The sequence below is a fragment of the Nuphar pumila genome, chromosome 15 (assembly GCF_984573655.1).
Source record: "Nuphar pumila chromosome 15, dmNupPumi1.hap1.1, whole genome shotgun sequence".
In the NCBI taxonomy this organism is placed as follows: domain Eukaryota; kingdom Viridiplantae; phylum Streptophyta; class Magnoliopsida; order Nymphaeales; family Nymphaeaceae; genus Nuphar; species Nuphar pumila.
Genome location: NC_143263.1, coordinates 87,828,547 through 87,853,845, shown reverse-complemented (window position 1 = coordinate 87,853,845; position 25,299 = coordinate 87,828,547). Strand labels below are relative to the sequence as shown.

General features: G+C 38.9%; 1 protein-coding gene across 1 annotated transcript in view; it reads right to left on the bottom strand.

Annotated features, from left to right (window-relative positions):
• Positions 1 to 24,354, bottom strand: part of LOC149815912 (uncharacterized) — a 37,731-nt gene extending 13,377 nt beyond the window's left edge. The window contains exons 1-17 of the mRNA XM_089990056.1: positions 22,930 to 24,354; positions 22,635 to 22,838; positions 16,959 to 17,063; positions 16,767 to 16,832; positions 16,497 to 16,661; positions 15,888 to 15,962; positions 13,494 to 13,648; positions 12,537 to 12,672; positions 12,378 to 12,447; positions 12,166 to 12,293; positions 11,992 to 12,048; positions 3,480 to 3,665; positions 3,279 to 3,371; positions 2,418 to 2,503; positions 2,264 to 2,330; positions 2,115 to 2,181; positions 1,885 to 2,021 (exon numbers count right to left, since the gene is read on the bottom strand). Coding sequence (XP_089846182.1) covers positions 1,885 to 2,021; positions 2,115 to 2,181; positions 2,264 to 2,330; positions 2,418 to 2,503; positions 3,279 to 3,371; positions 3,480 to 3,665; positions 11,992 to 12,048; positions 12,166 to 12,293; positions 12,378 to 12,447; positions 12,537 to 12,672; positions 13,494 to 13,648; positions 15,888 to 15,962; positions 16,497 to 16,661; positions 16,767 to 16,832; positions 16,959 to 17,063; positions 22,635 to 22,838; positions 22,930 to 24,153 — 3,021 coding nt within the window. The 5' untranslated portion in view covers positions 24,154 to 24,354. The remainder of the gene's footprint in view (positions 1 to 1,884; positions 2,022 to 2,114; positions 2,182 to 2,263; positions 2,331 to 2,417; positions 2,504 to 3,278; positions 3,372 to 3,479; positions 3,666 to 11,991; positions 12,049 to 12,165; positions 12,294 to 12,377; positions 12,448 to 12,536; positions 12,673 to 13,493; positions 13,649 to 15,887; positions 15,963 to 16,496; positions 16,662 to 16,766; positions 16,833 to 16,958; positions 17,064 to 22,634; positions 22,839 to 22,929) is intronic.
• Positions 24,355 to 25,299: the final 945 nt, after the last annotated feature.

The window sequence follows — 25,299 nt, the reverse complement described above, 5'->3', positions numbered from 1 at the left end:
GGGTATTCAGAAGGAGACACAAACACCTCTATATTAAGATTGCAAAAAGCTATTTACGGTCTTAAGCAGGCTTCTGTATTGTTGTGAAAACCCTTGGATTTGAGAGAAGCCATTGTGACTATTCATTATTCATGCAAAAAGTACAATCAGACATCACTATTATCTTGGTTTATGTCGATGATATCATCATTACAAGAAATAGCACAAGAAAGATTAATGAGATAAAGTCACTGTTGCACAAGGCATTTCATATGAAAGACTTGGGTCCTCTTCGATTCTTTCTTGGAATGCGGGTGGACCAACAACCCGATCATCTTATTCTTTCCCAGCAAAAATATGCTCGTGATATTTTACAACAAAATGGAATGTTACAATGTTAGCCCATGGATACTCTGATGGCTGTTCACATGTTTTGTAGTGTAAGCTCAGCAGATGAAACCTATTTGGAAGATCCCAAAAAATATCAGAGCATAGTTGGATCTCTTCAGTATTTGACCCTCACTAGACCTGATTTAATTTTTGTTGTGAATCAGGTCTCTTAGTACATGCATAGGGCTCAGACAAAACATATGAAAGTGGTGAAGTGAATCTTACAGTATATCAAAGGCACTATTTCTAATGGACTTGTCTACATGAGACCAACCCGTGAGCACACCCATCATTCCATCAAGGTGATTGCTTACTCAGATGTTGATTGGGCTCATGATCCAACTACAAAGAGATCAGTCACAAGTTATGGTGTTTATTTAGTTTCTCATCTAGTCTCTTGGGTAAGCAGAAAACAGTTGTGCATTCGAGGCAGAGTATAGGGTCATGGCAGCCATGACTGCTGAAATCACTTGGATTAAGCATATTTTATGTATCCTGCACCAATCCATCTCCAGCTCTCTAGTCTACTATGACAACCGTAGTGCAGTTTCTATTTCCACCTATGTCACATGGGTGTGGGTGCGGGTGCGCCACTTCCAGAAAATTCGGGTGCGGGGATGCGGCAAAATATATATAGTCCAAAAGTAGGACATAAATGACCTTGGGTGCGTTGACTGCACCCAGGGTCAGGTTGACCGCATCGGATGCGGGTGCGGCAGCTAGTTGGAGAATCCCTGTGACATATATTAAAAAACAAAATTTCTTGGCAAAATGACCCTCGGGTTGACCGCACCCGGTGCCGCACCCGCACCCGCGTCGACGCGGGTGCGGCACCCTGCTAGCCGAATCCCTGTGACATAGATTTCCACTAATCCAGTTCAACATGAAAAAATAAAATATGTGGACATAAACCACCATTTAGTCAGAGAAAAAATTGAATCCAAGGAGATTCATCCTATGTTTATTTGCGGAAAAGACTAAGTGGCAGATTTATTCATCAAGGCCCTTCTTGTTGTACTGGGATTCAAAATCCAAACTGTCCATGGTTCTCAACCATGTTCAGTTTGAGGGGTCATGTTAAGAGTATGTTGGTTAGATCGGATCTAGATCGGATCCATGTAATTCCATGTAATGTGTATATCATAAATACCCAACTAAGTCAGGGATATTATTGTAATCTTTGGTATTATATTATAAATACAAGATTACGCCACCCACAATTGGCGACATCTCCATTGGGAACCATTTCCTCATTTATTTCATTCTCTTCTTTATTGTCTGTTTGTTCAGGAAAACTTATTCAGGAGACGTTCTCACAGGATTGATGTTCTTTTGTCCGCAAGGGAAAAATGGCTTGATATGGATCTTCATGGATTGGTGAAATTGGTTTAAGTTTATAGATGTATATTAACTGTAATTTGGTGACCCCTTCTCACCTTCTTCACCTTTAATTAATAAATTCACTAATGAAAACACAAAAAACAATTGTTTAAAGACAAAATATCAAAAACACACCTGGGAAGCATCTATGCTGTCACGATGGAATTGGCATATTTTTCCTAGAGCTGAAATAGCATTATCATAAGCCATCACATTATCTGAGAGAAGTGCATCAGGCTGCCTTATTACAACATTTAGTCTTGAAAGGGCCTCTGCAAAGAATAAATAATGATAAAGAACTAATTAAATGTCAATATGGGCCTCCTGTTGATAAAAGACAGCAAGCAGACATATATGGCAAATACCTCCAACCAAAGACTTAAATTTCAACCCACCAAATTCTGCACACACACCAATCCCATAAACAGCAGCCTGGAAAGAGATATTAACGTAAGATGAAGAGTAATAGAGGGGTGTGAAATAGTAATGCAGCCTGACAGATCTGTGTTGGAACCTGTCTGACATCCGGGTTCTGATCATTGCATGCTTCTAACAAGAACGGAAGGAAAGTATCATAATACCTGTCCAAAAGAGAGTACAGTAAGTACATGAAAGATTGAAAGACTGGAATGACTAATATACACTACAGAAACAAGGACAAGACTGACTTAATTGCAGCCTCACGGCACTGTTCTGCAACATCATCAAATACGCAAATGGAAATCCTTCGCTCTTCCGCAGTTTTGTCCTTTCCCTGTGCAGCGAAAGATCAGCTTCACACACACACACACACACACACATGCAACTGTTTCTATTCCAAGAAAATAATCCATATGTTTAAAGAAAATAGATCATAAACATAACGTATAAATTGACCAATTAACAATGTGTTGCAATATTCTGATTCCTAAATGAAGCAACAGAGCTTCATTTACACACATACATCATATATACTATGTCACATGGGTGCGGGTGCGGCACAATTTTAAAATTTTTGGACACGGGGACTCGGATATATATATATATATATATATATATATATATCCTGTGTGCATATATGTGGATATTGTCCTCTAAAGTTTGGCACCAGCATGAGTGTTTTTATAAACTTTGCAAATTATACTTTTTTTCTGGGGCTTATGTTTGAGACTCCTGCTATATATATATATATATATATATATATATATATATATATATATATATATATATATATAATATATAAAAAGTTCATTTTTTTGTTTTTTACCCTAAAAAATGACATTTTTGGACTCAATCAACATTGACAGAGTCCAAAACAAGGATGGACTCGGCCTCGACTCGTTGACCGGGTCCGACTCAGCGTTGACCGAGTCCAGGCCGTGTCCGAAGCCGCACCCGTGTCGGGGCGTGTCGACTCGGGTGCGGCGCCACCCTAGCCGAGTCTGTGTGACATAGCATATATATATATATATATATATAGAGAGAGAGAGAGAGAGAGAAAACAGGCATAAACATTTACCATCAAAATACCCTGTTTGCTAGATACTTACCAACATAGGAGTTATATAGGAAGCAAGCTCATCGAAGTAAGGTAAAAATGATGCCTTGAATATTTTGATCAAGGTGCCCAAGCAATCACCAACCTGCAATTAGATTAAAAAAGTCTTAAATTTTATGACAATGTAGACATAGCAAGAACAGAAAAATGTTAGCCCAACAATAAGAATGTATCCAACGCTCAGTGTTCTTACTTGATCAAAGACTTCTTCTTCTTGTTCATTTTCTTCCCTGAGCAACTCTCCTTCCTCAGCATCAAAATCTTCAGCTTTGGTCCTTTCTGATCTTTCTCTTTTCCTTGCTGTGCTAGCAGTAATCACCTGCTTTATCTCATCGACAATACATCTCACCTGACCTTGGTCCAGGAGTAGGCCGGAAATCTAAATAAGAAACAAAAGTGGTGATCAAATCTCTGCAGAATCCTTGGGAGCAATAGAAGAACCAAGCAAAGCCATTGCAATAACTGCTCATGTGCATCAAGACACTTTGATCAATAAAAGTAAGGTATTAGCCCTTTAAGGAAAATCAGTCAGTAAAACAATAATCATCATTCATTATGCTGGTTAAGCACAGATACAGGTCCCTCCCTCTTAGCTCCTAAACAGTCTCATCTCCTAACCATCCTAAATGTTTCTAAAAAAAGTAGTTGCACATGCTTTTTGCTTAATCCTAACCTGTAGATGCGTTAATCAATACTTATTCACTAAAAACCATTATTTGGATTGAATTGATTTGATGAGAAACCTCCACTTCTATTTCACCAAGTTTTTGTGCAATATGAGCCACCATCTTCAATCGCTCTAAATACACATCTAAACATGAAAAAGGTCAGCTACAGAGAATACATCGTCTACGAGTTAACCTCGAGTTTTGGTGAAATATGAGACGCCGAGTTTTGGTTCAATCTAAATATGCATGTAAACACAAAAACTGCCTAATCTAATAGGTGTTTTCTACTAAGTAAGCTATAGAGAATACATCTACGAGTTTGTATTAAGCAAACACCCAAAAGTTCTGTATATATATATATATGTCAAAGCTTATTGTGCATCTGTTACAGATATAAAAAGGGAAATTAAATTGTTTAACCATATAAAGTAACTTTACATTTTTCACCTTTCCAAAGTTCCAAAAATTACTATTTCCAAACTCAAATAATCCTTGATTCAGGTATTTTGATTATATAAAATATATAAAGGGTGCTTTCGTTGTGGTACTGTTCCACCATAGCTTACAGTGGTACACACTTGATTTACATAGATTGAAGCTCCAAAAGCAAAATCTAGCCTTCGGATCATGTTTGACATGTTTCATTTACTATATCCATGAGTTAAAATTGAGTCAAACATGATGTTTTACACCATTTTTAAACCACCCTTTTCTTCATGAATTATGAGCCGTTGATTTTTCACCATCTCAAAAATAGAATCTTATGGTGCATGATATATGATAAAACCTTCTAACATAGTAAATAAATGATGCTAAATACATTTGCAAGGTTAGATTTAACATTTGATGGCTATATCCATACAAACAAGTGTGTACCACCATATGGTATCATGGTACAAAACTACCATATATATATATATATATATATGTGTGTGTGTGTGTGTGTGTGTGTGTGTTGGGGGGTGGAATGAAAACCTCCCCAATGGAAACCCTTCCAAAACTCCCCAATGGAAATTTTTTGGCATTTTTTTTCAAAATTCTGACCGTACGGAAGTGTTCAGCATGATTGATTTACTATAAATTGACTGTTGGATGATGAATTTTAGATAGAAAAAATGGTATTTGGAACCTTGAAAATTTATGAAAATTGTACACCATTGATTTTGTAACTTATAAAAACCTATCCATGCATCGGAACCAAATGCTCCAAGAACTGATTCCTATAAAAACAATCATACAGATCACATCTGTAAGGTCAGAATTTTGAAAAAAAAACTCCAAAGATCCAATAAAATGTCCATTGGGGAGGTTTGGGAGGGTTTTCCATTGGAAAGGTTTTCATTCCCCATTATATATATATATATATATATATATATATATATATATATATATATACAAGACAACTTCTATAACTGTAAGATACTTAGATTAACAAGTAACTTCTATGACTGTTAAATATACAAGACAATTTAGAAAAGCTGCATTCCAACTAAAAACACATACTGAATTAATGACTCACCTCACTGATCATCACTAGCACAACATATACATGTTCATAGATTGCACAAAGCCTTTGACTTATCACCTACCTCTTCTACCAGATTTTAATAGAAGCAACAACTACGCTTTGCAGCATTTTTGCCTCCTCAATCCAGACCAGAGTTACCGAAAGATTGTTAGGCAGGTGGGAAGCGCGCTTCCCAGAAACTCGCTTCGGAAGCGTGATACTCCTCGCTTTCGAAACTTCATGGGAATCTCGATTCTCCCACACTTCTTCTATGCTTCCCATACACATGGTTTATGCTTCCTATATGCTTTTCTCAAGTATCTTTTTATGCTTTTCATGTATTTCCACTCACTTCCCATGTACTTTCCCTAAATTGGTAACTAACAAAAAGTTAACTCTTTTACTGAAAAATCATGAAATATAAAAATAATCAATTTTATTTTAGTTTTTATTTGCTTCTTGTTCTTTTCTTATTCAATTACCATATTGCTTCATTTCTTATTCCTATTTCGCTTTCAAATTGATACTTCGCTTCCCGCATCATATAAATTTTAAAATGCCTCGCTTCTCTCTTCAGCTTCCCGTATTGTTTCCCGCTTCCGCTTCCTAGTTTGGCAACCTTGATCCGGACTGCTGTGATTCTCAACATTGTATAGCTTATCAACTAAATAACAGTCATAGTGGAATCTCACCATTCATTAGGGTCAATGGTGTTAGTTTTGGATCATGGATCCAACCTGCACCACATTCCAAGGATACATCTTGGGATGCGTGGGCGGTGGCATGTTTGTAATTTATTTTTATTTCTTGTGTAAAGTCATACCCTGTACAACACTTATAAATATAAGTAAAAGAGGGAAAACCCTATTGCCGCCGACTTCTCTCTTCTATCTCCTCTCTCTTTACCTCACCTTTAACACTTGCAAGTCGATATTTCTGACATGGTATTAGAGCACAGGTGCGGCGTCAATCATCTAGAAGACCTATAAGGACCAGCACGTGCGCCAAAAGGACGTAGGCTTTATTTCTGTCTTGTTTTCCCTTAATCAGATTTCTTTATTTCTCATTTTCTTAATCTGATTTCACGTCATTCTAGTTTCCCTTTTTTATTCTTCTCATTTTCAATATTTCTGGTACGCACGTCTTAACATCCTGTTTCAGTCTGCCGAGTTTTTGTTTTTCTCCCCAAAATATTTCTGATCCTTTCTTTTATTTCTGGTTCGCACGTTACTTTTCTCTGTGTAACGTGTGTGCTGATATTATTTTCAGCACACAGCAACATTGATGTTTCCTTTTCTCTGAGTAACCCAAAATATTTCTGATCCTCTCTTTTATTTCTGGTTCGCACATTACTTTTCTCTGTGTAACGTGTGTGCTGATATTATTTTCAGCACACAGCAACATTGTTGTTTACTCTTCAATACACTGTTAGAACAGTTTGGCTTCTCATTCTTCATATAATCCATGGATTTCAAGTTGAACCATAGTTTTCTTACTCACCTCATGACCCACAAGTTATCTCATGATAACTACTTACTTTGGAAACGTCAGATTGTGCCTTTTATTCGCAGTCATGGTCTTTATGGGCATCTAGATGGGCGATCACCCGTTCCACCTACACATATCATGCAAGAAATAACAGGTGAAGATGGGAAGGTGAGTCAACTTCGAACCACCAATCCTGCTTATGACACATGGGTACAACGGGATCAGACATTAGTTGCTTACATAACTTCCACACTTTCTGATCGTGTTTTACAAACTATTTCTGATGATCAATCTGCTGCCGAGTTGTGGAATGGACTAGCTCATTCTTTTTCTCAAGTTTTCGAATCTCGGGCTTTGCAACTTAAGTGGCAATTCCAATCCATGCGAAAAGGAAACAAATCTATTACAGAGTTCATGGGGGATGTCAGGGTTATTACAGATCAGCTAACTGCCATTGGAAGTCCTGTATCAGATAAGGACATGGTACAACAGGTATTAGGTAGCCTTGGACCTGAATATCGCATGTTTTGCACAGCACTCCAGGTTGTCTCAGTTCTTCCATGTTTTGATGATCTTCAATCTAAGCTTTTGCAATATGAGGTCAGTTTAAATCAGGAACACGCGTCAGATGATACTCATCCTGTGATGATGGCACATACGCCTATTCAAACAGGAGTTTCTTTTACTCCTCCTCGTCCCAATGGAACAACTATAAACAAAGGAGGATTACTACCTACACCAGGTGGAGGAGGCCTTGGCTCAGGCAGTGTACCATGAGGGGGACGTGTTCCTACTTGTTTTCTATGCAATAAGCGGGGACATGTTAAAGCAAATTGTTGGTACAATCCTCAGAACCGGAACAAAACAGGGAGGCCAGGGCAGAGGGCAGCTCAGACGTTTGCACGCACTCCTCAGGGACAAGTTCTTCCACAAGACGTACAAAATATCCTTATGACTACTTTCAATCAGATGAACTTGCGCCAAAATGATGAAGGTATATGGTATATTGATTCAGGGGCAGCAGCACATGTTACTTCTGATGCAGGTAAATTTTCTCACTTGACTCCTTACACTGGAAATGGCACTATAGTCATAGAAGATGGATCTCACCACCCCATCTCTCACACTGGAAATGTCTCCCTTTCTTTGCATGAATCTCAATTACCCTTGTCAAATGTCTTACTCACACCTGCTATTCAAAAGAATATTCTATTTGTGTCTAAATTAATTGATGAAACAAATTCTTCCGTTGAATTTACTACTTCTGTTTATCTTAAGGATCTTCACACCAAGAAGACGCTCGCTAAAGGTGAACGGCGCGGGAACATGTACGTCTTTGAAGAATCTCATGTGCCTTTGAAGACGTCGTCTTCCGTAGCCGTGGCTTCTTCAGCTTCTTCCTTTCCAACATTTTTGAGTCGATCCACAGATCATAGTTCTTCATCTAGAGTCTTGAAACTTAATAAGCCAGACTTATGGCATCTTCGTTTGGGTCATTGTAGTCAAGTTTTTCTTGACAAGTTGTCTGCTAAAGGTCTAATACCCGCAGTCAGTTTAGAGTCAAAATGTCCAAGTTGTCATTTATGCAAAAGTCATGTACTTCATTTTCATAGTATCAATAAAAGAGCAACAAAGCCTTTTGAGATTATATGCTCAGATGTTTGGGGTCCTGCGCCCATTGCCTCTCTTTCTGGATCTCGATACTATGTACTCTTTCTTGATTCTTACACTCGTTTTAGTTGGATTTACTTCATGAAAAACAAACATGAAGTTTTCAAGTTGTTCAAACAGTTTCATGCACTAGTCCACAACCAATTCAATATCAATGTTGTATATTTCCAGTGTAATTGGGGGGGGGGGGGGGGAGAATACATATCCCATGATTTTAGTGAATATTTGAAGGAGCATTACACGTAACATTTCTTGCCATCATACCCCTCAACAAAATGGATAACATTTCTTGCCATCATACCCCTCAACAAAATGGAGTAGCTAAGAGAAAACACAGGCATATTGTTGAGACAGCCTTGAGCATGATGCACACTGTGGGTATTCCCTTCTCTCTTTGGACCGAAGCTTTCCATACAGCTGTTTACGTTATCAACAGGTTGCCCATGACCATCCTTGAAGATAATTCTCCGTATTTTGTTCTTTATAATTGTCATCCATCATATGAAGAACTACATCCTTTTGGTTGTGTATGTTATGTTCACATTGATCATTCATTGAGAAATAAGTTTCAAGACAGAGCTGTACAGTGCAAGTTTCTTGGGTATGCAGATGACTATAAGGGATACAGGTGTTATGATGCTCATACAGGCAAAATTCGGGCATCTAGAAATGTTGTTTTTGATGATGAAAATTTTGACACTTTGGGTTCGTCATACACAAGACATTTATGATCCTTGGCTCAGTGACTCACTTTTATATGACTCGTTGCCTTATGAGGATTCATCTTCATTGACAGACAACAAACCCTATACTTCCGATGTGGAACCGCATGTGGAAGACATTCCTCCTACAACAACATCCACACGTTTTTCTGGTCTTGATTATTCTCGTAGAGCTCATCCAGTCAATGATGAGACTCCTCTATGACGTTCCACTCGGATTAGACATCCTATAAATCGTTGGGTAAGTTATAACAATTTCTCTTTGGATTTCAAACATTTCTAACCAGAGTGTCCAAAGAAACAGAACCTTCATCTTTTCATGAGGCTGTACATTCCCGTGCCTGGGTAGAGGCGATGAATGAGGAAATGGAAGCATTACATGAATGCAATACATGGGAAATTGTACCGAGGCCAGATAACAAGAATGTTGTAGGATCCAAATGGGTGTACAAGATCAAGCATAAACTGGATGGCAGTGTTGAGCGCTATAAGGCTTGTTTGGTCGCACGAGGCTTCACACAACAGTATGGGCAGGACTACGATGAAACGTTCAGCCCAGTAGTAAAATTGGGCACCGTCAGGATTATCATTGCATTGGCATTACAACATGGATGGTCACTCAGTCTACTTGATGTTAAAAATGCTTTTCTACATGGTGAACTAAAAGAAGAAGTTTACATGAAGCAGCCACCTGGTTATAGTATGCATGATTCATCCAATTGGGTATGTAAACTTCGACGCTCTCTTTATGGCTTGAAACAAGCTTCTCGGTCTTGGTTTGAGAGTTTTTCCACGGAGATCCAGCATCATGGGTTCACTAAGAGTGTTCTAGATCATTCATTGTTCATATTCAAAAGTGATTCAGCTATTGTTTGGGTACTTATATATGTTGATGACATCATTATTACCGGGAATGATGAGGTTCCCATATCTTGGGTTAAGTCTATGCTGATGGCTAAATTCAAGATGAAAGACTTGGGTCCCTTGCTGGAAGTTGATAGTCGACATGAGACTATTACATTGAGCAAACATAAGTACACCATTGATATTTTACTTGCTACAGGGATGGAGAATTGTAAACCAATTAGCACACCTTGCCTTCTAAATCATAAGCTAAGTGCTAAGGAAGGCACTACTTATCATGATCCTACTTTGTATCGTCGAGTTGTAGGGATGTTACAATACTTAACATTCACTAGGCCCGACATAGCATACTCTGTCAATCAGGCTTCACAGTGTATGCATGCTCCTACAGATGTACATATGGAAGGAGTAAAAAGGATCCTTCGGTATTTAAAGGGTACGGTTGGAGATGGCTTGATGTACACCAAGGACACAACTTATATGTCAGGGCATCGACTATTCACCTACACAGACGCGGACTGGGCTGGTGATCCTGACGAGCGCAGATCAGTTTCGGGGTATTGCATTCTTATCGACAATAATATTGTAACATGGAGTAGCAAGAAGCAAAAGGCAGTGGCGCGATCTAGTATTGAAGCAAAGTATCGTGCAATGGCAGCAGGAACAGCCGATGTTACATGGGTGAGACATCTACGGCAAGAATTACAAGAACTGATCTCGTCCTCTATGCTTCTTTGCGATAATCAGAGTGCTATTAATATTGCCTTCAATCCCATCCTTCATTGTCGCACGAAGCATATCGAGATCGATCAACACTTTGTTAGGCAAAAGGTGGAAGAAAAAGAAATTGAACCTGCATATGTTCGGTCAGATATGCAAGTTGCTGACATCTTTACCAAGGGATTATCCACTCATCAGTTTTGGGCACTCAAAGACAAGTTGAGCATGATCAAAGACCATACTCAACTTGAGGGAGGTTGTTAGTTTTGGATCATGGATCTGACCCGCACCACATTCCAAGGTTACATCTTGGGATGCGTGGGCGGTGGCATGTTTGTAATTTATTTGCATTTCTTGTGTAAAGTCATACCCTGTACAACACTTATAAATATAAGTAAAAGAGGGAAAACCCTATTGCTGCCGACTTCTCTCTTCTATCTCCTCTCTCCTCTTCTCTCTTTCCTCTCTCTTTACCTCACCTTTAACACTTGCAGGTCGATATTTCTGACAAATGGACCCTCTTATTATTTGACAGTGAAGGCATACTATCCTAACTATAGCATCTCAATTTTTGAGTTAAAGCAAACATTAATCTTCCAAGGAGGTAGCCAATTCCACACACTAACTATCAAAATATCAGTCTTTGAAATGAAAATGCAACCATGACAATGTCACCTAACATATACAGATTCCTAAGTTGTTCATGTGAAAGGGTCAATTTTATAACAAAACCACATCTATTCAACAATTTCAGCTAAGGTAAATTTTGAGAACTAGGCCACACGCACATGATATAAATATCTGCCTGATGGACTATAAGCTAAAATTATTTAAGACATCATAAGTACATAAGCATATAGCTGTTAGGTATAGTTAAAGTTTTCTTGAGTATCAACATATGGCAAAATGCATAAACAACTGACACAAACCACTAGTTGAAAAGTAACAACCAAACTTCAATATTAACTGCAAAGCATCTGAAACACAGAAGCACATCCCATTCCATCATTCTAAAAAGAGATTAAAATAGATAAAGACAAGACTATCTAAAAGAATATGACAAACCTGCATGCATTCATTCAAAGCGTCCAACATGCTAGCACAAATTTCCGTTTCTGGCTCCTGGAAGTATCAGATATCTTAACTATCAACTTTCATTTTTAATTAAAGAATAGATATACAAATTCAGATGAGAGATGGACATAAACAGTTTAAGGTCAATGCATTCCTTTATGAAACCTTATGCAATGCTTCAACTAATGCGGGAATTATATAATCTGACAGCTGTTTGACGTAGGATTCATCACGGCCCGGTGCTAGTCCCTTCTCTACAGCCAACTTCGCTGAACGCAATAGCTCCGGCATCGCTATAAAGAATAGAACATGGTTACCATAGAAAACCAACACACGCTGAAAGCATCAGAACCAGAAATTTTGTGAGTAAAGGTTACCTGACACAGCAGCCTTTCGAACCTCTTCATGGAAATAAAATTTAAGCAGTGGAACCAGCGTTGGAGCAACCTGAACATGTTGATTTATCAAAACATGATAAGCTTTGTGTGAATAAGCCTTGCAAAGACATTGTGCAACAACAACAGGTAACCACTTACCTGATCAATCCAGGGGTAGAACCCCTCCTTCAGCTCATCAGCATAACAACAAATCATGTTGCAAGCCGTGGCTTTCTCCTCCAGCACACTTGTTTTGATCCCAATTCTTTTATCACCAAGAGTGATGGTCTCGATACTGTATAGATGCAGATAACATTATAAGGTAACAACAAATCCGCCAAACACCAAACTACCAATAAAGTAAACAGTATCATAGCCAAAATAAACATGAAACTTAAAAAGGTGTCACATTAATCCAAATGCTTGCTCAGATAAGACAACAAGCTCAAAAATCAGGCCTCCGTCCCCACCCCTAACTATACAAAGAAAAACATAGTGTCATAGCCAAATGCTTCCACACCCTGCCACCACTTATGCGTGCACACACACACAGATGCATGCAGACATGCACACACAGACGCAGGATCACGCACATGTATCAAGCACACACAAACAGACATGCACACGTGCAAGAAAATGCATGGTAGAATTATATTTGATTTCCAACCAAAACCGTTGAAAACCTTATAGAAACCAAACCAGTTTGGATTATCAAGAAACAATAATTTGGATTATTTGGTTTTCAACCAAAAAAGGTAGAAACTTTAGAGAAACCAAACCTGATTAGACTATCAAGAAAAAATAATTTTCAAAAAGTATACCATAATTTGTGCAACACCATTAACCATACTAATAAATATGAAAAAGGCAAAAATACAAAAGCTAAAAAACAGTTTATGAATTATAATTTCCTGTAACAAGAATAAGAGATTTCTTATGTTAGGCAAATCAATAAAAGACAAGGATTAGAAAACCAAAACCAATTGGTTAGTAACTTCTTCCTGAAACAAAAGAATAAGGGAGTAACATTTTTCATAGTTGAAATATGAATCCTTTGATTCGTACAAATTGAATTCAACATTCCAATAAAAAATAACCAAAAAAAGAAGAGCTTGCCTCTCATCATCTGACTCATCAATTTCATCATCAGAATCAGCAGAGGTGATGGTAACATCTGGCTTCAGCTGCGCAGAGTGAAGTAGCGGAGGCATCACAACACTCATATATGGTAAGAAATCTTGTCCAAGACACTTACATAGCCTCGCCCATGCCTGCAGCATTCATTCCAAAGTTTGACATTGTCATAAAAAACAATTCTCACTTTAAAATTAGAAGTAAATAATCATTGTGTATTCCAAGTTAAAATATGTGGAAGAAATTCAACTATTTCCTTAATTTATAAATCACATACAACACAGTGCAAAAGCAGACAGAGACCTCCAAAAAAGTATCCAAGTGGTTAATGTGTTACAATTCAAGAACATATCCATGAATTCATCAAAGTCAGTAAGAACAAAGTACACAGAAAGGCAGCCAATAAAATCCATTCCGAAATTTTTCCCAAGGATGCTTTGCCTATTATGGAAGTAATTTCAGTATCAACATTTTGGAGGTTCTAGTTCCAATTCTAACAAAAACAGGACCTACATCCATTCCTATTATAGTCCTTATGGATGTGCAGACTAGACCATTTGGATTCTAGGTTCCATCCCAGGCAGAACAAATGAAATCACTTCAATGGTATAAAAAGATTAAAGTGTTCTACAACCATAAAGTAAAGGAAAAACAAAAGTACCGAAAAACAACCCTGTTTCCTGTGCACAAGGGCAATATTATCACAACAGAATTCCAACCATAGAGAGATTAAACTGAGAACAAAACTATGAAGCATGTAAGCCTACGAGAGAGAACAATGAAACCAATTCTTACAAGAAACTCAAGTTGGTTTATTTTTCACAGAGTTTGAATTCAATACTTACAAAAATGCATGAAGCATAATGAAAGAACTAGTTTAATGTTAGGATAAAAAACCCTGCCATCCCCCCTCCCGGCCCTTTCCTTTTCCCAAATCAAGGCATCTTGAAAGTGATCCGCATCTCATGAATATGATATCTATCTAGTATGATATATAAACTATACAACAAATGTAGTGCTAGAGTATTTCTATCAATTCATCATGTCACACAGACTGGTATCCAAATAATGACAGATATGTAACAAGTGGATCCTGCTATGTGTGTATGTGTGTGTAAATGTGAACAGATATATACGAACATGATATTTGCATGTTGAGTAGAGCTAGGAACTTCATAAACTGAGTTTTCCTTCCAAAAAAAAATACAGCTAGAGATGAGAAAAAAACATCTTGTTGTTTCTTCAACAATTTCTGATCTCCAATTAACTTCTTGGTAGCATTTAGCAACCAGATGAAGTTCTGATCACTTGTCACAGAAAAAGGTGCAAATTGTTGTAGATATCCCTAAATATATACATGTATGTAAGTAGATTTGATACCCCACCACAAAATCTCTAGCTTCAGCATCTTTTAGGTACAAAAGAGGCTCACATTAGGTAAGCAACGTTCCATACACCCAAAACAACAAGTTTTGGCTCAAATCATTGTTAGGAACATATGGAAATTTGGTTTTTCCATTTCTGATCTGCAAAAATAAGGAAAAAATTTATCATTATCAGATTATTTTTTAGTATGAAGTTATGAACACATTTCAATGGGTCCCCCAAGTTTACTTGAACCAAAACAGGTAGATTATGTGTATCATCCCAAATGGATGTTCATTTTTACAGAAAGGGAAACTTGCAGGAAGATATGGTATAAAATCTAGATCGTACTGTGATCTCTCTCTCTCTCTCTCTCTCTCTCTCTCTCTCTCTCTCTCTCTCTCTCTCTCTCTCTCTCTGAGAAGGAGATGCATTATTTAAATTTCATACATGTACATAATTTATATACTTCCAATATCCAAAACAACAATCAATTCTATTGCTTAAGACAAATATACAAAGAATGTAAATGAACTTCAGAAAAAGAAATGCATCCTTCAAACAAACAAACTTTGTTTACATCTCATTACACGTGTTTCAGCATACATCTCATTACACGTGTACAATTAACTGAACTTGGAAGTTTTTAATCTTTTGTCCAGCTTTTAGTTGTTTTAGCCTATAGATAATACAATAAATAAGCAGATATTCTTCAAGATATCACATCAACGTTCTTTAGTTATAATCTGTGCAAGCTGAAGCATACACAATCAAGTATCAGACAAAGAAAGATTCTAGCTTGCGAAACACAGATTTTTCAAGATGTCATCTTCAAGTGAAGAAAATAGATGATGTATGCCCAACAGAAACAAAGAAAATAAGGTCCAGCACCCATAGTTCACTGCATAAAAGTTCATCAAGTGTAGCACAATAGGTAATCTAAACCTGTATAGAGCACTAAGCTGAAGTTTGTAGGAACCATCTGGACAAATCAAAGAAGAGAATCCATACTTGTAGCATGTAGCTGATTGTTGGGTCATCTGACTCCAATTGCGATCCTTGAAGTGACATTAGAACTTCCATAACCTAGTACAACATGAACAATAAAGATAGAATGTATCACAATTTTATCTGATATTGAAAAATAGGCATAGGGAACATAACTTATGCAAATTAACTTTATATTCTGCATGTGTGCATGTGTGTTTGTATTAATGTGTATGCATGTTTTTGCAGGCAGAGCCTGTCAAACTCGGGGAAACCGGGCCTGCACCCAACATCTCTATGTGTGAGCATTGTTTTCACAGGTGGAGCCTGTCAGGCTCAGGGGAAAACCAGGCTTGAGCCCAACATCTCTCTCATATCATTGCTATCCTCGTAGTCACCATCATCATTGTCATGATGTATTGCCCCATCTACACGGGGTAACCTTACGACTCCAACTGGATGCAAAACTATACTTCATTATGAACATATGTTTATTTAGGTACAAACCTGCCAACCCACCCCCACCCCCCCACCTCCTATTAAATCCAACAGGAGAAACCACCATATATTAACACACCAAATGCAGAGATTAATCTTTTTCTTTCCTAAGATACGAGGCAGCTAAATTTTTACCTGTTTAGCATCATCTCTGAATCTCTCTTTGCCGACAGCCATTCCAACCAGACTAATGCATTCCATAGATTTGGCACGAAGCATCTGGTTAGTCTTGTCAGTTGCATTGACAAGAATAGCCTTAAGATATGGCATAACCGCATCATAGTATTTTTTAAAGTGTTCCTGTGCACAAATCAAGAATGTCATATATACGCATGAAACATGTCATAGGAATAGCAGTAATCCAAAATATACAAGTACCCTTGCCCAACATATTTACACAATTACCTGAGAAGAATCTGCAACTGATGCCAACGCTGTCAATGCACCCTCTTGAACCATTTGCTTCCCATTCTGAATTCATGCATTAAAAGAATTATAACCACTTAAGCCACATATGATCAGCATACATGAAGATGGAAGGTGCAGCAAAACAACTACCAAACAAACATACATCCCCAAACCAATAACGTAAATTACCTGCAGAAGGACAAGCAATTTGCTAACAATGCCATCCAAGTAAGGTGTTAAAAGTTCAGGTGTGCAGTTCTCACTGAAGTTAAGAACAGCCGAGGCTGCATGTGCCTGCAGAATAAAAGGCACAGAAAACCTTAAACCCAAGTCGTCAATCTTCTTTAATAAGTCCACAGAGCAGCAATGGAGATGATGGCATATATACACAAATAAATATTCTTAAACCCATATATCTAGAGGACTAAGCCATATTGATTCATAAGTATCAACATTATTAAGTATAAACTTTTGGACCTTGTGCTATTAACATGGAGCACTAAAGAAGTGTGACAACCAGAAGCATGCATATAGCTTTTGCCTTGAGAACCACAAACCAAACTATGCAGACTTGCTTCATGAATGAATACCAATGTCTATACACAAACACAACAAATAGTCTAAAAAACAATACTTCGCAATCAAACAAAAAAGATGTTAAGTTCCACACAAAGCTTTGATACAACTTTATAGCAAAGTCAAAGCAGCACTAACTGTAACAACTTAACCAAACAGTGTCTTCAACACTCTTTTTTCATTCAACAAGACAGCATCTTTAAACCTTTTTCTCATTTATGCTAAAAAATATTTTTTGTGATTATCAGACAAATTCTCATCCCCCTGAACACAGTTCAAATATCAAAACAAGAACTCAAGCTCAAAAATTCAACTTTTAAAGATTATTAGGAGCTCGACCAGCACTAAGATACCATAGCTACTCTTTTCATTGTTGAGTCAGACAAAAGAAATTAATAAAAAATCAAGAAGCGACAAAGTTCATCACTTAAAACAGAAAAAATAAAAATGTAGCTGTTACCACATCCCAGGTTCTTGAATCAGAGTAAGCGTACAAAGCAAATTCTAATCAAACAACTGTGGTCTTTCCACGTGATACTAAAAGAACCTGCAGTGTTACTTCGGATGGACATTGATTAAATAGGCTGCTATTCCCCATAGTTGGCAAACCCAGCAAGTCTACTCGAGAATTGCCTGAGTCAACTCGGATCGGACCCCAAATGGGTCACCGATTTAGGTTACCGATCCTAATGTTTATTATAAACTTTTTATTATGCATTTTATGATTTTAATGCTCAATTCTTATACAAAGGCACTTATTATGAAGAATATAATATTGTTCAATGAAAAATGTTAATGATCATGTATAGTTATATGTTTTTGTAGCTTATCTGGTAACATATTACAGCTTGAAGTTTAGTTATGTCAATGTGTTATTCATGTGCTTACACTATAAAATATAGAGTCCTAACACATTTGAGTCACTGAGTCAACCTGCTGACTAGTGAATCAAGGGTTGGGCAATCCGAGCCCAAGTCACGAGTTTGCCAACTATGTTATCCCATGCACTGATTTCCAATTATTACATAACGCCAGGCTGATTTTAGCACGGATGATCTTCGGGTTTTTGGCGAAGCATCTATCTTGCAGAAGACAAAGGTAGCTTTCAACTTGAAGAGCTTTACTGTGGTGTCGGGGTTGACCATCAAAGAGGCCAAATGTTCCATAACCACATTCAATGTCGACAGGCCAACAACGATGGCAGAAACTACTATTTTCGGGTGTCCCTTAGCCACCCTCCCCCGCTCAAGTATTTAGGACTACCGCTCACTGGAAAAAGGATCCCCTCATCTCTTTGGCAACAGGTATTGGATGATAAAGTTTCCTCGAAGCTTCATCCCTAGAAGGCACGGTATCTCTCCTTTGTGGGACGAGTTATTCTGATCAAGCACACCTTTTGCACTATCTCTTCTTACTACATGTATGTTTATGACATCCCTAGGAAAGTCGAATTGCAATTTGAAAAAATAATTTGACACTTTCTTTGGAGTGGGTCGCTCGAACATCGTAAAAACTCTCTTGTTAGTTGGGATGTGGTCGCTCTTCCTAAAGATTGCGGCCAGCTAGGAATCCGAAAGCTTCACCTCAAGAATACACCTCTTCTATGTAAATGGTGGTGGGCCCTTCTTAAAGAAGTAAAGTGTTCTTGGGATCTCAAACATCATTCATAGCATTATATAATCTTGTTTGCAAGCGAAAAATTATCTTCTATCACATTCATTTTGTCATGGCCACTTACACCAAAAAACGGCTTAGTTCTAGACGTTAACTAAGATCAAATTGTATGCAAAACGCAATTAGGTAGGCAAGAAAATGTGGACTAAAGACCCCATTCCTTTAAAATGTAACTTTGTTTAAAGAAGTAAAAAAGAAAACTGAATCGAAAGAGCTAGGGAGAAATCAGAAGATGGCAAAAGTTGGACCTCAACAACATACTGCACAACTTCCCGATAGATATGAGATCATTATCAACTCCCAGGAACAGAATTACCCTCAAAACATCCAATTGCAAGCAACTAATAAAGGCATTTGGATAACAGAGTAATCTTGGTCAAAAATCAGGATTTCCGCATGTCTTTGACATATTAACACACCAAAACTAGGTCTTGAGCGCATTTGGATGACATCAAAAGCCTGGTCCTTTTAAATCTATTTTTTTAACACCAAGAAATTCAATACCCCTCAAGACTCTTTCACTAACCTTCTTACATGCAAAACAGTCCATCTCGCACAAGTAACACACCTCCAATCATAAATCCTCTCGTGTTTGTGGTCAAAAAAGGTTGAACCTACCTTTACTTATTATCGCTTTGAAATTTTCTCACTTTCTTCAAGTAGGGCATGATTGAGACAGCTAATTGGGTACCCATCTTAGTTGTCATAGGCATACAGAGATCAGATACCACACCAAACTAAACTATACTACATTAGACCAAACCCTATTTTTAAAAGAAATGACGTTTTCATGATTTTATGACATTTTACAATTGTGCTAAATTTAACACTTACTATATCAATCAGTTGTCTGTTTGTTTGTTTGTTTGTTTGTTTATTTATTTTGTCTTGATATTTCGTAGAGCTTATTTATGATTTATGACATATGACTTCATGGTCATTTTCTGCTGATATTTCGTGGAGCATAGTCATGATTCATAACTTTGGAATTCATGGAACCTTGAGAACTTTGTGTTAGTACACGCAGTTTTACAAATTTTAAAAAATTTTAACACTTCATGTAAACTTTATGATATACTTTTAGTCATAAACATACATCGCGCTTTATTTACTTTATTTACTTTAGTAACTAAAAACTAAAAGTTTGTTAAAGGGTGTCACAACCACTTCTCACAGTGTACATCACATCAGCAGACAGTAATTTGCTTAACTAAGATTAATTATTCTCTTCAAAAGCAATCATTTCAAACTTCCAACTAGCAACATAACCAATAACAACCTCCACCAGATTAAATCATATTATCTAAAAAGCAACAAACATCTGCTGCCATTTCAACTAGCACAAATTCAACACACACAAGATAGCATTTGAAGTACACAGATTATTATAGTTAAGTACTTACCTACATCCAACAAGACAGGCATCTATTTTCAGCAAAATGTTTTACTTGCTTCAAGAATTAACTTAAACAATATACTTGCCAATTTTATCCAAGAAAATAGAAAATTCTAATAATTAGCTTCTTTAACTCAGATTTGCAATCCAGCTAGCTATAGTTTCAAAAGGCATAAGCTCAATATCCTGATCCTGCCCTTTTATGATACTTTTTTTAAAACCAGAAGAGTATAAGCAGGCACTTTTTCTGATATAGGTTCAAATATTTATTGAATTGAATTATTCTAACAAGGAAAAAGAGGAATGGAACAAGGTTGCCAGACTAGGAAGCAGAAGTGGGAAACGATACAAGAAGAAGAAGCGACACATTTTAAAATGTATAGGAAGCAGGAAGCGAGGAATAAAAAAACAATACAAAAATTGAATGAGAATCGAAATGGAACACAAATAAAAACTAAAATAAAAGTGACTATTCTTAAATTTCATGATTTTTTAGTGTAAGAATTAAATTTTTAACAAAATCTAAAAATGATGACTGTCAATTTAAAAAAAATCATGTGGAAGTGAATGAAAAGAAACACATAAATAAACATGAAAAGTAGAGTGAGAGAACATATAAGAAGAATAGATGAAGCGTGTGGAAAGCATAGGAGAAGCGTGGGAGAATTGACATTCTCATCAAGTTTCAGAAGCAAGAAGTATCACACTTCCGAAGCGAGTTCCAAGGAAGCAGGCTTCCCACCTATCTAAGAAGATTCCGATAACTCTGGAATTGAACCAGATTGGGATCCTGGCCAGAGCATCTTGATTGGAATAGCCTTATTACTCCAAAGAAAACATTTTCATCTTTTTCAAAAGAAAATCAAAGAATATTCTTGTCCATGTATAATTCTCATGTATATGAGTGTGAATTCTTCTAGAGGGATCATCTAGAAAGCGAGTAGCTTTGGATACATTCAAACAGAAAAGCTGGCATAAGTGTTATGGATTGAACTTTTCTTATTCTGATTTGCTCGTTCTTTCGTCCCTCAAAACTTGAAGGAAGACCACCCCTTGACAAAATGTTTGATATGTTAGTGGATCGGTAGAACCTATGCTAAATAATATCAGTAGTTCCTAGAATTCAACTGATTGAATAAATTAAGTATGAAATATGAATCTGGTACAAGGAAAACAGAGAATGCAACGGGTCTACATCGAGTCAATAGAAGATGCAGACTACAACCTTTATCCCTGAAACTGAATCATTTCCTTGTATCTGAGAACTTCCAGATCAATAGGAAGTTTGATTGGACTATTTACACCCTATCTATGTCACATGGGTGCGGGTGCGGGTGCGGGTGCGGGTGCGGGTGCGGGTGCGGGTGCGGGTGCGGGTGCGGGTGCGGGTGCGGGTGCGGGTGCGGGTGCGGGTGCGGGTGCGGGTGCGGGTGCGGGTGCGGGTGCGGGTGCGGGTGCGGGTGCGGGTGCGGGTGCGGGGGTGCGACACTTTCAAAAAACTTGGGTGCAGGGGTGCGGCAAAAAATAAAAAAAAATTATATATATATATATAAAGTCTAAAAGTTGGACATAAATGAGGGTCAGGTTGACCGCACCGGGTGCCACACCAGCACGCGCACGCGCACCCCTGCACCCAACGCGGGTGCGGCACCCAGTTGGCCGAGTCCCTGTGACATAGCACCCTATGTTGTTGACAACCCACCCTTTCATACTCCACTGGGCACAGTCATCCAAACTAACAATAGAATATTCATGGTTTCCCCATACACTAGACCATAACCAATGATTAGCTCTCATCAAGTTGGAAATTTTCTACCTAGAAAGATCCCTCCTTTAAAAAAGGAGCATAAATCCTTTTATAAAAAAAAAGTAAAATAACAAACAAAACAGCAGTTCCAGTATTGATCTCGGTTCCCACTTGGTGATGCCCATAAAGATTATGTTGTCCATTTTTAGCTCTGGATTGAACCATCCGATACTAATTTTCCCAAGTGAATGACCAAGATGAAGCAAATCCATAAACATTTCAAGGGAGCATCATTTATTCGACAAGATACATGTGAAGCATTATGTTCTGACATCAAACATCCACACTAAATGGCCACAAAAATGAGGAAAACCGCTGCAGAGTGAACTAAAAACGAATGAACCAATGATCGGTAAAACTCTTATATTCACCTTTCTGTGGAGAAGATAATGGGAAGTGAACAACCACTAACCTGTACTCTTGGATTCTGGAAGTCATCCATGGCCGATGCCAATGCAGGGAGTACCCGTTGGTGATACTGAGTCTGCAAATCCGGACCTAAATCAGTAGATAACTGGCCAATGGCATTGATAGCTGCCCACCTTACTCTAGGATGGGGATCCTGAAATGAGTTCAAAACCATCGAAACCACTTGCTCCAAATTTTTTATCATCACCTGAAATCAATGCCAATGGAGAGAGTGAATTATGGTTGTAGATGGATTTTATTTGCTAGAGAAAAGTATTAAAATAGAAAAGAAAAATCACCTTTGAACACCCTTCGGCTATTTGGGCAAGGGTGATGAGTGCAGCATGATGCTTCTGCCATTCGGGAGCTGCCAAGTAGGCAGGCAGGAGTTCAGAAGCAACGGGAACGATCGTGTTTCCACCCAATGAGATGGCCAGCCGATCCAGACACTCCTGCCCAACACTGTAGTTGCTCGTCTCACCGGCGTCCTCTTCCTCCGTATCGGCAGTGTGCCACGCAGGATCATCCTCAATGTCAAGCAGCATTTTCATGAGAATGGCAAAGAGCCTTCCGATGAACTGGGGCAGCTTCCTCATCATCCCGGGTGCTCTCTCCCTCGCCTCGGCGAGTGTGATGATGAACTCGATGGCAAGGTGCCGGGTGCCCTCCTCCAAACGATCCGCCTCAGAAATCTGGAGCATGCTTCCCACGATATCGACCAGCTGCCTGCGGAGGAACTTGGGTTCGGTTCCGGCGAGCTCGACAAACATCTCTAGTGCCTCCTGTGCGGTAGCCTCCTCCCCACGGTTGAGCGCCTCCGTGAGGGTCTGCATCATTGGGGGCAGGAGATCCTGGAAGCAGTCGCGATCGGCGGGCGACTCGATGGTCTGGATGAAGTTGATGGTAGCGCTGAGGGCAGCGATCCGGACCTCGGTTGGGGCAGAGGAGGCGAGGCACTGGTGGAAGACGGAATGGAGGGTGGTGAGGTAGGGGTGGAGGGTGTCTCCGATGTACTGGGAGAGCTGGGCGAACATGAGGAGGGAGCTCTCCTTGAGGCGAGGAGAATCTGAGGTGACGCACTGGAACATGAAGGGGAGGAGCTCGGGCCACTGGCCCTCGGGGACGATGCTGGACGCGAGCTCAGCGGCGGTGTCGCAGAGCTTCTTCACGATGGTTTTGGAGTCCTCGCGCTGGAGGCAGGAGAGGAGGAGGGACTTGATGGTGGATTGGGTTGGGGCGGAGAGGGAGGGCCAGATGAAGGAGTCGTCGCGGGTGATCTGCTTGCGAAGAAGGATGGCGGCCATAGCGCGGAGCTCGGGCTGCGGCGACGACTGGAGGAGGTGGGCAAGCTTCAGGGCGAGGGCGTCGGGCTGGGTGGATTTGCAGAGGTTGAAGAGGGCCTCAGCCTGCGAGCGCTGATCGTTGGAGGTGGACATGAGGTGGGTGATTAGGGTTTCGAAGGGCGAGGGGTCGGGGCCGAGGATGGCTGCCAGCTGCGCGGCCTGCAACTCCGATGGATCCATCTCTTTCAGAGTTTCCGACGATCCGATTCGATCGATCGGTTTCCTCCTCCTCTTCTTCTCCCTTCGCCGCTGAGGAAGGAGGCGGAATTGCAATGGGGGAGAGAGCGGTGGCGGAAGGGAGAGGGAAGGAGAGGGGGAACAGGGGAGGGTTTTTTTTTGCCCTCTGTTTTGTCTTTCTATTTATACGACCCCTCTACCTCCGTGTGTCTGAAGGGAGGGAAGATTTATCGCTGACAACGGGGGAGAGGGAGAGGATAAAGGGATTCCTTTTGGATTTGTTTTATTTAATAGAGGAGTGTAAAAAAGATTATAATGGGGTCGGGGTTAAAAGATTTTAGAAAAATTTATTAATTTGTTGTCTATTTTATAAACAAACGCCTAAATTTCTATGTCACAAAAACACGTGGACACTAGGACGCGTCACGAGGATTCGACGCTCAAGTGCCAAATCTTTTGAAAAACAGGACACGATGACACGTAATTTTAATTTTTTAAGTCTTTGATACTTTAATATTAAAAAATTGGTTTTTATTGGAATAATACCTAAAATCATTAAAAATATTCAAGTATTATCTATACGAGTCGTGTTGATTACTACGTGTCCGATTCTGGTAGAGGACACTACCAAAATGAAGTGTCCCTGTGACATATATTTGGTAATTGTTTTGTTAATTTGGCGTGTATTCGTAATATCTCAAAAGTGAGGTGCGTGTTCGTAAACTAGTCAAAAGTTGGGAGTGCTTTTGTAAAATTTTCAAGATTTTATCAACTGCCCTCCTGGCCGCCTGTAATTTCCGCTTTTAAACCGAGAGATGTTAACGGTTCGGATTTGGATCCGATATCAGATCGAATCCGAATCCATTTAATTGGTTTCGTTTAATGGAAAGATTATCCACTTCAAAATTTGGTTCTGGATTTAGTTTGAGATTTTTTATCCCGATTCAAATTTGAGTCTGAAAACAAAGCCAAATCTGACAGATATCGGAATTCGATTATATGTATGTAGATACGCATCCGACTAGATATTTTATCAGCTAGCCGGATTCGGCTTTGGTACTATCTTTTTCTACCTGGCTCTGAATCTGACTCCAAATCTAGTTATCCAAGATCCGATTAAGTTGTAAGTTGTGCTCAACAAACCCTGCA